The sequence below is a fragment of the Typopeltis vanoorti genome, chromosome 2 (genome assembly GCF_054136105.1).
Source record: "Typopeltis vanoorti isolate ZY-2024b chromosome 2, IOZ_Tvanoo_1.0, whole genome shotgun sequence".
Taxonomy (NCBI): Eukaryota; Metazoa; Arthropoda; class Arachnida; order Uropygi; family Thelyphonidae; genus Typopeltis; species Typopeltis vanoorti.
In genome coordinates, this window is record NC_143550.1 from 172917725 (window position 1) to 172936291 (window position 18567).

The following is an 18567-nucleotide window of genomic DNA, read 5'->3' on the forward strand; positions in this document are numbered from 1 at the left end:
TAGTTTCTGTTAAGAAGAGCAGGTGGGATTTGGTTGACTGCAGATGATAGTGGAGTTAAGGTTGGAGTTGAGACAATGGATGTTGGTGTAGTGAATATGCAAGGGTCTGTGGGGCATGGCTTTGATCACAAGGGTCTTGCACGTTTCCTATGCAATATACAGGCTTTTAAATCGAATGTCAACAAGTTTCTCCTTTCCCATCCTACTACCCATATACGGTACTAAAATACTATTGGTTTATTATGCTACTGGGCACATATACGAGAGCCAACCTCTCGTATATGTGGCCAAAATAAAAAAAGAAGTGATGGGAAAGAGTTATTTATATTTGATTTATCTATTGAAGGATCCCTATACAGTTCTTTATAAAGTTCTTCTAGTAATGTTCATGTCCACAAACCATGCAGTTGCAGTAGCATCCTTATTACACAATGCATTGTCTTGCTGAAAGAAAGTCAGTTCTGAAGAATGTTCGGATACTTCTCAGAGTTCAGGTGTTGTGGCACCAGATCTCTGTTTCTGGTGCCTTGGATCTCTGTTTCTGGTGTTGTGGCACCAGAAACAGAGATCCAAGGCAAAACTAAGAAAAACAGTAACGTACCATCGCACTGCTCCCTCTGATTTCATAGTTGGGATTACACACTCTGGTAAGAGACATTCACTAGGCATCTGCCACACCCATCCATTTGCTTGGTAGAGGGTGTAGCCTGATTTGTTGCTTCATAACACAGCTTTCTGCATCCCACTCAAATGCTCTTTGCACTACTGAAGATGACACTGCACGTTGGTTCAGATAATGTGAGGCTTCTTTTGGTCCTACCATGGAAACCCATGAGCCTTGGTTCTGAATGTTTTTGTGCAGATTCATTTCCAGTCAATGCCCAAAACTCTGCATTCAACTAGCACTTGCAGTTAACTCCCTTGCTTCAATCTCAGTATGGTTATCACTGATCGTTGACTTGGGATAGCTTATTTGCCAAACAGATGGGCTTGCAACATGTCAAAACTTCAAACTCGGTGTGTTCCCTTCTCACAATCAATCCACCCAGACACAGTTGCACTGACTTGGGAGTATTATATTCCTCTAATTTATACAGGCTACAAACATGTGACTTGCTACATGGAAAATGCACCTTGCCCATTGGTGCGTCCATTGACTTCTTTCCAAGTAGTGTAAGTTATGAATTGTTTATCTTGAGGTATATATTGCTGACAGTAGTGAGCCACAATAGGAGCTTCCATAGCTTATCAGTAGAAGAATTCCCTTTTCTAGACTTTACAGGATAATTAAAAGGTACGATATGGGGATAGTAAAGTTTTCTTTCCCAAAACACAGACAGGCCAAAAGATATATGCAGTTTTGAAATGTATCAGTAGATAGGATTATCTGCCTTATCATAGCAGTAATGTCAGTCTTTATAAAAATGATTTTATTGTATTTTATTTTCTTCTGAGCAACACTGTTATTGAATGGACACACATTATGATGATATTTTTTATTTTTTTTAAGTTATGTGCCATGGCTACTGCCAAGTTACATGCATTGGTTCAGACTCGACCTTTTGCGAGTATTGAAGAAACTTGTCACCTTCTCGCTAGTATAGATGGAATCCTTAATCATGCCATTGAAAGTAAGTTTCATGTTACCATATGTTTTTTTTTTTTTCCTCTCTTTAAAAGAAGTTAAAAGATTAGCATTTATTTGACATAATGTTTTGTTCTGGATATTGCAAAAAATACTTGAGTCCCTTCTGTTGCTACCATAGATAATTGTTAATTAATCATCTCTCTCTCTCTCTCTCTCTCTCGCTCCCCTCCCCTCATAGCAGGAGACCAAGAACATTATTCTTTTCTAATTCCTGTTGTAAGAGCATTAATAGAGAAAGTTAGTCCAAATTTAAATCTTCATCGTCATCTTCCTGCTCTTCCAAAAACAAGTTCTGGTCCTTCTTTTTTTGAAGACTTTCAGCATTATGCCTTAAGCACTGAATGGAAAGCATTCTTAGAAAAAGTGGTAAGTATTCATCTCTCCATAAACAGATTATAAAAACTGTCAGTTTGTAACTTAAATGTTTAATTTTTTTAAATATTATTTGCTAATAATATTGTCACCCACAAGATTGTTAATTTGTAGTACTAATGTAATATGATATTAATACCAACCAAAATTAGTTGGATTTAATGTAGTACTTACAAGGAAATTATTTTTATATGAAATGCAAATAATTTTTTTGTTACTAATGTTAGTGCATTAGTACCTCATTTGAAGAAATATTAGGCCTCCAATAAGCATGGTAGTGGTCTCACTGTGGATCATTGAAAATCACCTTCCACTTAAAGATATTCATAAACATCTGTCATAGTGGTATATGAACTCACAGCTTGCAGTTGAAAAGTAGAACTGCTTTCTATCTGGTTGGCCTTGCTGGCATTAGAGTACAACAATATAACTATACAATGTAGGAGAATAGAGCTGAAGAAATGGAGGTGCTTAAAATATTGCAGAAATATGTCATCTAATTCCACAGCCATGATATTGGATGGCATATCAGTACACATATTATGAGAATGTGCAAGGAAATTATCAGCTCCCCTAACCAAGATGTTTAATTTAAGTCTCAGTATTTGGATGGTGCCAATGGAGTGGAAAGAAGGCAAAATAGTCCCACTACATGAAGGAGGCTCCAAGGTAGAAGTAGTAAATCATAAGCCAATCAGCAAACCACTCAGGAGTTGTGATTAAGATGGAGAAATTGTTGAAAAGCAGAATTCAGGATTGGGCAGATAGGAATATTATACTCTATAAGGGACAAGATGGGTTTTGTGAAGATTACATCTTGTCTTAGTAATTTCCTCACACTTTTTGATAAAATGACAGTGAAGTTGGATAAGGGAAATGGCTACTCAGTGATATTGCTTTTGCTCAGCATTTGACAAGATCCCACATAGAACTCTATTGTCTAAATTGGAGCAATTAGATGGTGGCTGATGAACAGATATCAAAAAGTTGTTTATGGAGGAGTCCAGGAGAAGGCAAGTGACCACGGGCTCAGTACTTGGTCCCCTGTTATTTAATTTGTATATCAATGATGATATAGGAAATGATTTGACAGGAAACATTCAGTTGTTTGCTGATGATGCTAAACTTGGAAGAGCAAGCAATGGTAAATGAAAGTGATGTAGAGATCCTTCGTTTACCACCAAGAAGGCTTAAATTAGACTAGCAGTATGGGCAAAGGAGAATGTGGTACACTTTGATAAATTTAGTTTAATCCTTTATCCCAGTGAGAGCAAACAAAGCTTGCACCTGAAAATATCTTCAGGACTGAATATAGTGTTGTACTATCTTACCTGGGTAAGTAGTACAACACCAGGCAACTCATAGCAAAGATGGAGCAAGCTACCAACACTCCTATCCCAGTATCTCCCATAATGCAAACCACATCTCCTTGTGGATATGTATACTGTTATGCATTAAGGGATTGGCTACTACCCAGACTAGTTTCGACCTTTGTTGAGGTCTCTTCAGTGGGAGCCAGGCCCAGAGTTGGAGATTCCAGGCAGAAGCAGTAGCAAGGTCATCTTTACCTATAGGAGAGTTGCCAAAAGGTTTGCCACCTTTTTTTTTATATTAAATTACTCTGGATTTAGAGAAAGATGTTGAAAGTTTATTTTTCACTAGGTTAGACTATGATAAATTTAGTTTAATCCTTTATCCCAGTGAGAGCAAACAAAGTTTGCACCTGAAAATATCTTCAGGACTGAATATAGTGTTGTACTATCTTACCTGGATAAGTAGTACAACACCAGGCAACTCGTAGCAAAGGTAGTGGTACACTTTGGTCCAAAGTGATACACTTTGCGAAGAGATCAGAAGCTGTGTATATATATTGATGGAACTGAGCTACAGTGATAAGGCTAATTGAAGTTTAGAGGGCATGAAGGTAACCAAAAAACACATTAGATTACATGATTGTTGATGGAACTGATCTACATGATGAGGCTAATTGATGTTTAGAGGGCATGAAGGTAACCAAACGACACATTAGATTACATGATTGTTGAAGAACATGCTAACAAGTGGCAGGGTTATTGTTCTCTTATATATGGATTTAGTAAGGCTAAATCTGGGCTATTGAGCAAGTGATAGGAAAAGAAGAAAAAAAAAAATGAGAAGCATATAAGCTTTTAAAGGGGTTAATAGGATTGACACTGAGACTTTTTTTTTTTTTTTGGTACATGGCAGGAAGAGAGAGAACAAGGGATCACCAGTGGAAATTGTATAAGAGTGTGGTTAGCAAACATGTTAGGAGTACATTTTTTGCTTGGAGGGTGGGGTGGTTTATTTATTTAGTGTATGGGGAAATACAAAAAATTATTGAGCAAAACTGTATATAAGCTAACAGTTTCAGTTAACCTATCGATACCACTGTCTGGGAGTAAATGCAAATTCCTGAGGCATTACAACCCAAAGTTGTGCCTGTCAGCTTGTTTAAAATGTTGTTCCTGGCAACCCATACATGGTATAATGTACCAACATTATACCATGTATGGGTTGGTAATGGGCCCAACATAAAAAAAAAAGAAAGAAAAGATATCTTAGTTTTTTCCAAATGTTTTCAGTAAGTAAAACTACTGTCAAGTGTGACACCAAAGTAATCATGATTACTTTCATGGATTAGAGTTCCTGTTGCAGAAGTTTATTTTTAGGTTTCTATGAGCTTCATGATTATTTTAGTGGAAAGCAGAAACAACAATTTTGCTGGTATTAAAGGATAGTTTCGAGTGTTCAAAGTAATTTTGTAGTGATCTCAGATCTTTTCTCAGTGTTTTCTCAATGCCTTGGAAGGCACTGTCTTCGGTGGCTATAGCTATGTCATCAGCATAGATAAACTTCCGACTAGCTGTTGGATGGGTGTTGTTTATGTACAAGTTGAATAAAGCTGGGGCAAGGAGAGATCCTTGTGGCAATCCATCCTGTAAGATAAATGTTCTGCTTTTTTTGTGAACTGATGTTAGGTCTATGCAGACAGTGCCTGTAGGTTGCAAGAGTTAGTACCTGATCATAGCAACTTTTGCCAGGCCCAAAAATAGAAGCCATCTTACCCAGTGAACAGGCTTCTATTTTTGGAGAAATTCTAGAGTGGATAATCCTTTCAAAAAAGTTTGTAAGGAGCACAGAGTAATGCTATAGGGTGGTAGTCATTAGAGTCATCAGTTGACTTATTAGGTTTTGGCAGGGCTATTATCTTTGATTCATGCTAAAGTTTTGGGAGCTGTTCATCATTTATTATTGTAGAGAAGAAATTAAATAGCCAGGATTTTGCTCTTGGGCCAAGATAAGTAAGAAAGTCTGGAAGGATGTCATCACTGCTAGGAGCTTTACTTGTTTTAGTTAGTTTGAGTGCTGCATTAATTTCATTTACTGGATTGGAGTTTGTTGTAGATGTAGGACATGATAAGACAGCTTTTTTACAAAGATAATGGATCTCTTTTTTGGTTTCTATAGGAATTTTGGGTTTAGCTTTTTGTGCTAAGATTTTTGCTATACTATTGGGATTTACTTTTCCTTTAGTCCTGTTTGGAGTGTTGGTGCCTCCCAGGCGACAGAGCAGTGACCAAGCCTTGTTACTTGATCTGATAAAGTTGAGGTTGTTCATTTCTTCATACCAGGGAGTTCTTCTACAATCATCCAAAGACCTTAAAAAGTCAGAAGCAGTATCTGGATGGTTCTGGTCTATAGATTTTTCTGAAACCTCTTGGGATGTGCCAGATGCTATAAAAAGTTTTAGTGAATTTTTCATAGTTATGAACTGTAGGTGGAATTATGCAAACTGGCCAGAATTTACTGTTTTCAATCAATTCAGTAAATTTTTGCCAGTTTGCTTTCCTGAGATTCCATCGGGGTAATGGGATGGGGATTATAAGTCCCACACTATAATTAGGTAGGGTCTATGCTGACTGTGGGGGAAAGAAAGCAGTACTTGATAGGTTGAGGTGAGGGGGGGAGGGTTCCTTCCATATCATTGGTGGTAAAACAGAGGTCAGGGGTTATCTCTGAACTTCATCTTCCAGACATAAAGGTTCTGGGTTGCATGCTGTTCTTACAGGAAGTAGTGGTGGTTTGATAACATCCAATCTCTCAATTGCAGGCCTTGGTTGTCATCATTATTGTACCTTCATAGCATACTATGTGAGTTGAAATCACCAAGGACGATGCCAGGATGGACTGACTGAGTAAGTACAGGACCAGTCAAGTAGAGGAGGCTTATATGCATTGTAGATTGATAAGTTGTCCAGCTGGATACCAATGGGAAAAAAATCGCTTTGTGAATGGTCCATTCTTTCCAAATTTGCTTTTGCGTAGATTGCCAGGCCATGTCTTTCATCTGGTTTATCAGTGAGAAGAATGTAACCAGGAATGGTAATATTTCCTTGTGGGGTATGGTAAGTTTTTTGTATGGAAACAATGTCTACTTTGTACCTAGTAGGAATATTATTTAATACCTCTGATTTTGATCTAGTGAATCCTCGATATTGAACTGGAGGATATTCAGGCAATTCCTGTTGTACTTGTTTGGTTAGCTTGTTCGTTTTTAAGGTGATTGAAATAATTTGGAGAGTGTAGTGGACTTCTAACATAGCCCCCTGCCTAAGCTATGGATGTGAACCTTGTTGACCTGTGCTACATTCGAAGTTCAACATTCAGTGCACTGTTGAACTAAAGAGGATGTCTATTTCAGTTCAACAGTGCAGATCATTCCAAGGAACTGATAATGATTCAGACCACAGCTTAGTGATTGCAAATATAAGGCTAAAACTGAAACAGAAGTACAAAGGAAAGTTCCAAAAAAGCTAGAGACATCTCAAAACTAAATGAAGACAGGCTAAGAACAGCATATCAGAACATATTGGAAACTAAGCTTAAGACCCCAAGCAGAAAAAAAATATAAATACAAGAGCAGAACGACTGACTACAGTGCTAAAAAAAAGCAGTAGAGGAAGTAATTCCTGAATGAGAAAAGATCAACAAGAAATGGATAACTCAGGAAACCCTAAAATTGGTACAAGAGAAAAGAGAACTGAAACTTAAAAGAGATAATTCAGAGACAGCAGATGAGTTATACCGTCAAAAATGCAATGAAGTATGGAAAGCAGCAAGATCTGATAAAGCCAAATGGTTGGATGACCAGTGCAAAGACATTGAACAGTACTATGGAGAGCACAAAACTAGAGAGGTCTACAAACTTATAAAAAATGTCAACAGGAAGTGGCAAACAAGATCAGTAGCTGTCAAAGATGAAGATGGTAAAGTATTGATGGACAAGACAGAAATCATACACAGATGGACAAGATATTGCAGCGAACTATATAAAAATTAACTAAATAATACTGCAACAGAAGTAATCAAAGAACTAAAAGTAATCTCTCCACCAGCAGAGATCTTTGAAACTAACATCTTGGAAGAGAAAGTGAATAAGGCTAAAAAACATCTCAAGAACAACAAGAGTCCTGGAGATGACAACATAATAGGTGAGATGCTAAAATATGGGGGAGAATCAGTTGTAAAAGAAACGCATAAGCTATGTAATGAAATATGGAGATCAGGGTATGCCCCCGAAGAGTGGAAAATATCAGTCTTGGTTGTTCTTCATAAGAAAGGCAGTGCTTTAGAATGCACCAATTACAGAAAACTATTGCATTAATGAGTCATCTTGGCAAAGTGCTGATGAAAATACTAACAGAATGCCTAAAGGGTCATATGGAGGCACATTTTTGAGCAAGCTTTCTCCACACTAAGACTAATAGCAGAGAAAGCTCGAAGAAAGAACAAAAAAAAAAAAAAAAGATATACTGCTGTTTCGTGGATTTCCAAAAAGCATTTGATAATATTGACCACAATATAACATGGACTGTCTTGGAATCCTATGGTGTGGACAATAAATTGATCCATCTGCTGAAAGATATAAACAGCCAAGTATAAGCAAAAATCAGGATAGCAGGCAAGACTGGAGATTGGTTTGCCACTAGTCAAGGCACAAGACAAGGGGACCCAATATCACCAATCATCTTCATCACACATCTGGGAAGAATACTACATAAGATTAAAGAAGAAGGTGGAGGAATTTCAATAAATGGCATTTGAATAAACTACCTCTGCTTTGCAGATGGCATTGTCCTGATTGAAGAAGATGCAGCTCTAGGGGCACCTTTAGGACTCTAGGACCAACACCAGTTGCCTCATTTGCTTGTTGTTAGTGCCTGCATACCAGGGCCACATTTATACTTTTGGAGGCCCAAGGTGCAACATTATTATGAGGCCCTCACAAATAAGCATTTTTTTAGTTTATTGAAAATAAAAGTCAACATTTCCATAATAACTCATTTTAATAACACAATACAACATTAGTATACATATATTTTCATTTTAAAAAATGTATAAAAATAAATCAGTTCAAAGTTAAATAAAAAAAATTAATATCTAAAATTTTTTTTTTTCTGGCTTTGGTTTTCACAAATACAGTGATACCTCAGCTAACGAAGATAATTTGTTCCGGAATCACATTCATTAGCCGAAACATGATTTCCCGTAAGTTTCTATAGAAAATTTTAATTCGTTCTCGATGCTGCCTACTATTTGAAGATAAGTTTTATAAAATAGTAAAAAGCACAATATAAAAGGGCAAAAACTCACCAAAGGCTTAGATGAACAGTTACCCAATTAAATGAAGGAGAATGAATGTAGAATGAAAAACTGATGATCTTTACACTATTATATACACTTTATTAAACTGAAAAATGTACACAATGTTTTTGCTATTCTTCCAAATTTTCAAAGTTTATTCAAGGTAAGTCTCCTCTTCTTCAGTAGCTTGCCTCTGTCTCTTTGCTAAACAAGAAGTCAAAAATATGTCCAAAGTTGATTGAACTTCTCTTTTTTTCAGAATGTTTTTAAAGTGATTCAGACACTTCTCGCTGTCTTGAATGTAAAACCCAGTCGGGTTGGTGGATCTCTCCTATGTGATGTGGACAGCTCATTTCTTTGTCACACATATACAGATGGAAAAGATAAGCTCCTGGAATGGCCCGACCGTTCATGTTTGCTGCTTTATGTTAGCACGCGCCTCCACTAAAACATTCATTAGCCGAGTCCGAAAAACAGCGAAAAAAAACTTTGTTAGCCAAAAAATTCGTTAGCAGGGTCACTCGTTAGCCGAGGTATCACTGTATATCTATAATGTCATCATAATTGATAAAGTCCATTACATCTGATTCAATGCATAATAACAACAGGTCACTTGTTTTATTTTGGTGCAAGTTGCTTCTTAAATAATTCTTTATTCGTTTCAACACTGAAAATGAATCTTCAGCACTTGCATTTGAAATAGGCATCGTCAAAAATATTTTTAAAATTGTTTCTACATTCAGAAAAGTAGACCTTAACCCATCGTTTATAAATTTGTACATATTTTTAATTGAAAAATTTTCTTCCTTTATCATTATTAAAAATTGCTTAACTTCATCAGTAAATTTTTCTGAATCAATATCAGTCCCATAAGTTTGTAAAATTTTATCAATACTAGTGTTGTACTTGTCTTGATTTATATCTTCCTTCAAAGAAATGTCAAACATATCTAATATGTCGAAATAGCTTTTTGTTCTTTCGTTAATTTCCAAAATTAGCTTATTGCAAATGACATTAAAAGTGTTCACAGTGAGATTTTCTTTCCCATGTAATATAATCTCATTGTTAGATTGTGAAACTTCGTCACTTTTTTTTTTTTTTTTTTTTAACTCTTTCCTTTTCATCTTTAAATTTTGTCTCATCTGTTAATAAATTCGCTTCTTAATGTAAATCCTACTATAAAGCAGCAAAACTATTTCTTATATCTAAAATAAAACCAACTGAAGAGTGTAACAAATTATTATCTAAAAACAAATCCATATCAGGTCTTGTAGAGATTTACTAGTAGCATTTATTCGTTGTAAAATTTTGTCCCACATAACTGTTAAAATTGCTGTTTCTGGTTTGTCAAAATGTTCAGCCAATGATGAGCTCCCTAATTTAGAAATAGGTTTTTCATGAGGAGAAATGGATAGTTCAAGTAATGCTTCTTTAATTTGTTTATATCCACATTTCAAAGCCAGTATAGTGTCAGCTCCTTACAGACCACCTCGTTTCACTTAGTCTATTAACTGTTAAAGATTTTTTTTCTAAATGTTTAAGGAGTGTACCCATCTTCTTGTTGAAGATGAAAAGTAATTATATACATTTTGAATAAAACAAAAATATTGCAGTTTCCAGACAAGATTCTACGGCATAGTTGCCAATTAAATTTAAGGAATGACTAGAGCACGGTATACAATGTGCAGAGGAACTATGTTTTTTCAGCCTAGCTTGTAAACCTGTATAGATATCTTTCATATTGGCAGCATTATCATAGCTTTGCCCTCTGCACATTTTTATATCCAAAGATAATTCTTCTAATTTTTTTTAATACTACCTCTTCTAAACATAAGGAATTATGTTGTGTAATTCTGATGAACCTGATAAATGTTTCTATAATGTCAGAATTTGCGGCAATATACCTAAATATCATAGCTACTTGGTCATTATGGGCAATGTCTGGCATTGAATAGAGTATTATTGCAAAATAAGCAGCTTTCTTAATTTCTGATATTAATATTTCTCTTGTTTTTTTTAGCTATTAACGCTATGAATTCATCACAGGTATGGTAAGAAAGATAAGAAAGATAACGCCAACTGTGGTAAGAACCACAGCTGGCATACATTTTCATGATTTAAGTGAATTTGATTCGTGTTTACATACATTTAAGTGAATTTGAAATGTTTTAAAAAATCATCGAATTCACTTAAATAATGTAAACACGATAAATAATTGCTGCAAGAATCGGAAAAAATATCATTTGTATTTCCTCTAAATGCTAGCCCTAGTTTACTCAGTAACTTAATAGTAGCTATTATTCTTTTTAAAACCTCTCTCCAATAATTTTCTTCAGATTGTATTTGTTTGATCAATTCAGAATCAATTCAACTATTTACAGAACTTGATTTTCTTTTGCGATATGTGCACATCGCTCGTATATGCTCAGTAGAATGCTCGTGATCACATGAGGTTCGTGCTATATTTCCCCAGTCATTAAAACCCTTCGTTAAGCTATTATTTGACTTAGAAAACAATTTACAAACAAAGCAGTAAATTGCTTTGTTGGTTTCTGAAAAAATTAGCCACTCTCGTTTCTCCTTTGTTCCATTCGCCTTTTTACAGTAAAAATGTGATATATTTACATTTCTGACATATATTCTATTGCGTTCTGTGTATTCTTTTTTTAAATTTTAGATTTTACCAACAGTCTGGGGTATATTTATTAAAATATGCTCGATAAACTGTTTATTAATAGTAAGTGGCCACTGCTATATCGGTAGGATAAGAGATAGCTTGCTTGCTGATAAGTACAGACTCCGATTGAAAATTTTCTTCAGAATCCTCTTGATTTGTTTCATTTACTCCTTTCTCTCTTTTCTACATCATTTTGATGTTCTTCATTTTCACTTTCATCTCCTCCTGATAATGATACCAATGTTTCGTTTTCATTCCGAAAATTGTGAAGTACAACTTCAATTCTACGAAATTCTTCATTTTCAGAACACAAGAAAGACAAAATTGCCCCCTTTTGACTATTTAGCTGTTTTTTCATTTTCTCTAAGTTGTTTTCTTTTAGTAGCTCCAGATTCAAATTTTCTTGGCATCATTATGTGTATTAATCTATCAAAAGTGAAATAAATATTTATTAAATCCAAAATAAACATATAAATAAAATAAACAATTACGTTAAAAGCTTAAAAAATACAAAAATAGGAACAGTAGTATTTTGGTTTTGTTAACTTAAACGAGTAACAATAAAATAAGAATAATAATTAATTGATTAATATATTCTTACCGACTGTGACAACTACTTTAACCATATGGAAGTCGTGTGTGTTGAATATGTGAAGCACATATCGAGAATCAAGACTTCACTAAACAAATATATATCGAAGAAAAATTCATATATCACATTTCTTGGAGTATAGAAACCTTTGGAGTGGTGAGATCGAGAACAGTCAATGCGTTTAAGGAGTGGTAGGATAGACTTTGTGTTTCCTAGGAGGGACCTCCCTCGATGAGTTTTGATAGACTTGTGTTTCTTAGAAAGGACCTCCCACGATGAGTCTTTTTGACTCTGGAGGCCTGAATAATAATAATAATAATATAATTAGGTATATACACTTGTAAACAGTATACTGCTTTACAAGTACTAGCCAAATAACGGTAACTAAACTGTCAGTTTAATTACCGTTTTTTGGAATTTCCTTTACTGTTCTACGATATTTGCCCCCTTTTGGAGCATAATTTATTTATTGTGTCTCTTCCGAAAAATATAAACGAATTTCACATGTATACAATAAATATTAAAAAAATCTTGGTAATATTAAACTAGCAACCTTGTAAGTCATTTTATATAAATAAATTACTAACTTATATCGATGGATTATAAATAATTATGCAACTTCTATGATACTTTATATTTAATATTAAATTTTGTAAATAGTTTAAAATCTTTTAATGTAATTCTAAATATATATATATATATTATTTAAACTTTTAAATATTCCATGTAATTGAATCATAATTAATTTAAAGAAAGATGTAATTAAAATCTTTCTGTGAAAGATTTCAATTGCAGTGTCGATTATTGATTTTGAGAATGTTAATTTTGTTTGACAAGCATCATAGTTGCTACAAAAATTCTGAATACCGAAAAAATATTAAAAGGTATGGTAATAATTTAGTATAAGGATAAAAGTTTTTTTTTTTTTTAAATAATTTAAATGCAATCAAATTAAGCTTGCTAATCAAGGTAAAAATTGGAGCTTCATAAACTGTAAAGTTCAGATATTCTCCCTAAAAATAAAAATTTTGAATTTACGGTAATAAAAATTATAGCAAAAATCATCATATTTATGGAATTACAACATTTATTTATTACAAGATTTATTCAACTCCAGCTTTGATTTTTTTTAAGTTGCAGTAATAAGCATAATAATTCCAGCTTTAGTTAAAATGTAGAGGCAATGAATAGTAACGATAACTTGCTATGCTCACTAACATCCAATTTTTTTACTGGACATTTTACCTAAGGGTAAAATGACTAGAATCTTGATGCACAAAAAAATGAACTGAAAAATCAAATTAATTTAAAAATAATAATAAACTTGAAATTCAAATGCTCTATTTATGTGATATAGAAACTGCTCTTACCCAACTAATTAATACAAATAGCAGCAGCACACAAAAAAAATCTGTTGTCTCTGAAACGTGTTTCAAAATGATCGCAAAAGATTTCTTTTTTAACTCAAACTTATTTACTCTGTTTACAATTTCCACTCATTAAACTTTTAGTATACTTGCAAAGAGGTTAGCTAACTCTGTATTAAGTTAATTTTACAAACTGCATAACTTCAAATATGCCAATATATTCTCTTAATGACACTTCTTCTTAATGTTAATCTAAATCTTAATTGTCCAACTAAAACACATTATAAGAGAAATTGTAGAAAGGTATATTATTATTATTATTACCCAAGACCTCATGGAGTCAAAGACTCATCTGGGAGGTCCTTTTATCACACACCACACACACACAGCTTATCATACCATGCTTTGAACACATTCAGACTCCCTGCAGACACCACACTCTCAAGCAAGGAATTCCAATCATTTACAACTCTACACAAAAAAAACCTGCCTCTCACTCCCCTACTCGCACCTTCTTTATACAGTTTCCAGGGATGACCTCTGGTTCTCCCCCGATCGCCCACTATTTTCTGTAGAACTTCTCCAGCATTGATCCTATAACAACCACTTACCAAGTTGTAGGTCTCTATCATATCTCCCCTCTTCCTCATATCCACCAGACTCTGCAAATTGCATCTTCTCAATCTTTCCTCATACTCGAAATTCCAGAGGTCAGAAACTACCATAGTCAGTCGTCTTTGGACCCTTTCCAACATCTCTTCATCCTTCTGAAAACCAGGTGACCAAATCTGGGCACAATAGTCCATGTGTGGCCTAATCAAAGCCTTATACAACGGAACAAGGATCTCCCTACTTCTACACGTCAGTGTCCTCGGCATCATTCCCAGAAGCCTTTGTGTTGTCTTCACAATTATTATTATTGTTGTTATTACCCCAAGACCTCATGGAGTCAAAGACTCATCTGGGAAGTCCTTTTATCACACACACATTTCATCATAACGTGTCTTAAACACACTAGAACTCATTGCAGAAACCACACTCTCAGGCAAGGCATTCCAATCATTCACAACCCTGCACGAAAAAAACCTGCCACCTGCCTCTCACTCCCCTACTCACATCCTCTTTATACAGTTTCCAGGGATGACCTCTGGTTCTCCTCTGATCTCCCACTATTCTCGGTAGAACTTCTCCACCATTGATCTCATAACAACCCCTTACCAACTTGTAGGTCTCTATCATATCTCCCCTCTTCCTCCTGTCCACCAGACTCTGCAAATTACTTCTTCTCGATCTTTCCTCATCTCCACATTCCAGAGGTCAGAAACTACCTTAGTCAGTCTCCTTTGGACTCTTTCCAACATCTCTTCATCCTTCTGAAAACCCAGTGACAAAATCTGGGCACAATAGTCCATGTGTGGCCTAATCAAAGCCTTATACAATGGAACAAGAATCTCGAATCTCCCTACTTCTACATGTCAGTGTCCTCCACATCATTCCCAGAAGCCTTTGTGTTGTCTTCACAATTTTGACGATGTGTCCCCTAAATTTTAGATCCTAATTCACTAACAATCCCAGATCTCTTATTTCCTCTACCTCCAACAATATATTCTCACCAAGCATAAATCCTCGCTCACGTGAGGAGCTTAGGATCTTTCTCAGACATAGACTACACAGACTTTTAGTTGGTGGATTTGAGTGGTGGAGGCAGAGAGTTGTGAAGTAGGTGCCCTTCCTCGATGAGTCTTTGGATTCCCTGGAGTTATCGTATAATAATAATAGCCAAATTAGCCAGTCTTGGGCATGGACTGCAGGGTGTTTCTCCCTGGGTTTATCTGGGATTTTTCATTTTTTCACCATATGCAAAATGGCCTTGAGAATTCAACACTTCTGCAGGCATAGGATACACCAGGAGTCATAGGGCTAACCACCTTATCCTTGTACAGTTGCGGTTAAATGAATAGAAAATCCTCACCACCACAAGGTAAAAAGAGGGGAAGAGGAAGAAGAGGAATCCAATCCAGTACTTGTCTTAAAGCAATATGCCCAGCCCATTGCCCCTTCGGATGTTTCACTCTTCCTATGATGTCAGAGACTTTGCTTTGATTGCTTATCCACGTATTGCTTTGTGATCTAGTTTTTTGATACTAAGCATACTAAATTATGTTGTTTTTAATTTTTGAATTTCCTTTGCATTTAGGGTTTATGTTTCACAGCATATATCAAAATAAGAAGAATACATTGGTTAAAAACTTTTCTCTTCAGATATAATGGTGGTTGGCTTTTGAATATTGAATGTAATTTTCCAAATATTTTCCACCCAAGTATCATGGTGTCTCTTAATTTCATCCATGATATTTTGTTCAATTGATATCTGTTGTCCTAAGTATACGGAGGACATCATGCGTGAAGCATCGGATAAGCTCAAGATAGGCATCAGGATAGGAGGTAGATTGATCAGTAATCTGATGTATCATCAGCATAACTCAGATTTTTTTTTTCTCAAGAGCTTCCCTGTTTGTATTTCCTTTGAGAAACATAATCTTTGTCTTGCTAGGATTTAGTTGAAGTCCTCTGTTATTACTGATCTTGTTAATTATGTCAAGAATTTGTCCTAGTTCTTTCATGTCATTACAAAGGAGTACTAACAGAGGACTTCAACTAAATCCTAGCAAGACAAAGATTATGGTTCTCAAAGGAAATACAAACAGGAAAGATCTTGAGAAACAAATTTACCTTAATGAAAAAAGAATTAACAGCAAGTTTGAGTACCTGTGATCCATTATTAATGTGAAGAATTGCTGTTCAGAAGACATCAGAAGAAGGTTAGGAATAGCTATAACAACAGTCAGAGACGTCTAAAATCTTTAAGGATGGAAGGAGGCTGCTCAGAACAGTAATAGAAGGTAAAGTTTCTGGAAAAAAGAGGAAGGGTAGACCATCAATGAGATGGATGGATGGTATGTGTGGATCAACTAATCTTCAGAGAGTTGAAGTCTCCAGAAAAGCAAACAACAGGACTATATGGCGAGGCCTGGTGTGGCACATCGCTGAACATTGGAGTGACCATATGGCATCTGTATGCCCAGTGAACATATAGATAGTCCTAAATATATGTAATGATCTACTTGTTTAATTTCATCATTATTGATATTTATTATTTCTGGTTGGACATATCTATTGAACATAACTTGGGTCTTCTTTAGATTTATCTTTAGGCCAGCTGTTTTGCTAGCAATTTGGAGTTCATGGATACGAGTGTAATTCATACACAGTTGAAGTAAAGATGACTATGTCATCTGCAAAGCGTAAATGGCTTAAATATCTTCCATTTATCTTCACACCTTTCTCTTCCAAATCAAGAAGCTTGAATTTTTCTTGTAGGCAAGCTGTGAATAATAATAATGATTATTATTATTATGTGACACCACCAAGGAGTCCAAAGACTCATCGAGGGAAGTCACCCATTCCACAACTCTCTGTCTCCGCCAACTGCAGTGAACCGCAACTACCATCAGCTATACCAACGGCATCTGCTGGTCACCAGCACCACTAGTACTTTCACAGACAATCGCAAACATTAATTCCCATGGCTGGGTTCAAACCCACAGCCTTTTGGCTGGAGAGTGGATACGCTAACTACTTAATTAGCATAGCCAACCAGGCCTAGATATCAATTTGGAGATATTATCGCCTTGTCTTATACCTCTGTATTTCAACAATAGAGATGTTTCTATTGAAATGAATAATTGAAATGAATTGCTGCTGTTGCATTGGTGTATGCTGATTTGATAGTCCTGATGTGTGGCTCCTCCACTTGATAGTTTTGTAATCCTTTAAGTATTGCACAAGTCTTTACTGAATTGAAGGTTTTCTCATAATCAATAAAACTAAGACATAATGGTAACTGATATTCATTACACTGATCAATAATTTGTTGTACAACTTGAATATGGTCCATTGTACTAATGCCACTTTGAAAGCCTGCCTGTTCTTTTAGTTGTGCAAAGTCTATAGTTGCACAAAGCCTATGAGTCAAGACTTTTGTAAACACATCGTAAACCACCAATAGTAAAGCGATGGGTTAGTAGTTCATCAAGTCTTCTACTTTACAGGGTTTTTTTATGAATCAGAATTGGGCTAGCCTTCTTCCTTGATGCATCATTTTTCTTCAAACAATAAATGGTTTTGCCAAGATTTTGTAGATCATTTTACCACCTGCTTTTAGAAGTTCAGCTATAACACCTCACCTGCAGCTTTTACATTTTACAAGCTTTGGATGCTCCACATAACTTTTTCTGGTAGAATCTGTGGCACTTCGGTTATTTCATAGTTGTTTTCTTGTTCATTTAACTTTTATCCTGATATAATACTGAGTAAAATCCTTTTTTGCTATAGCATATCTATCTCTGGTTATAGTCCCATTTTGTAGTTTGACTGCAACCATCTAATTGTTGTTGTTCATCAACTGTTTGACTTTTTTGAGATGAAGGTTGTTTTCAGTTGTTTGTTGTAAGAATTTACAATTGAATTTTCTTATTTCTTTGATATGATTTCTGATTTTTGGACAATTTAGTGTATTCAGTTTTATTCTATAGGTTATATACAGGGTGTTCGGGATAAATTTTACATATTTATAATTAATTATATTTTTCCGTAAGTTACATGTATTAACACACACTTCTCTTCATTTAAAAGTTTGGACCCTTCTTCATTCATATACAAGATGTCAGAAAGGATGGATAGCTGGAACCCACCTGAATCACGGAAGAGAATAACTTGTATCATGATGATTCGTGCCCGCCATCAAAATAAGGATATTACGACTGCTGCCCAATGCTCCCTGAATACAGTAAAAACAATCAGGCATGAACTAGAGACTTGCAATGGTGACTACGAGGATGTAGCAAGAAGAAAGATCCCTAGCAGACGATCTGATTGCGTTCGTACAGCAGAATTCCTCGCAAATCTGCAGGAACAGGTGTTGAAGAACCCTGGCATTGGAATTCGGGCTTTGTTCGTGGAGTTGCTAACTGTAGTCAAGCCCTGGATAACAAGGGTAGGCAATGGTAGGCCGTATGTATGGCAGCAGGATTCGGCCCCTTGCCACACCTCTGGGAAAAGTCAAAAATGGTTGTCTGAAAATTTCTACGACTTCACCAGTCCAAATGTTTGGCCTCCAAACTCCCCAGACCTTAACCCCATGGATTATTTTGTATGGGGCGCAGTTGAAAAAGACACCAATCGC

General features: G+C 35.5%; 1 protein-coding gene across 1 annotated transcript in view; it reads left to right on the forward strand.

Annotated features, from left to right (window-relative positions):
• The window catches only part of LOC150109672 (neurobeachin-like protein 1), a 1254229-nt gene that overhangs the window by 848778 nt on the left and 386884 nt on the right, over nucleotides 1-18567 (forward strand). Inside the window, exons 36-37 of the mRNA XM_090413954.1 lie at nucleotides 1511-1631; nucleotides 1827-2014. Of these exons, the coding sequence (XP_090270080.1) occupies nucleotides 1511-1631; nucleotides 1827-2014 (309 nt within the window). The remainder of the gene's footprint in view (nucleotides 1-1510; nucleotides 1632-1826; nucleotides 2015-18567) is intronic.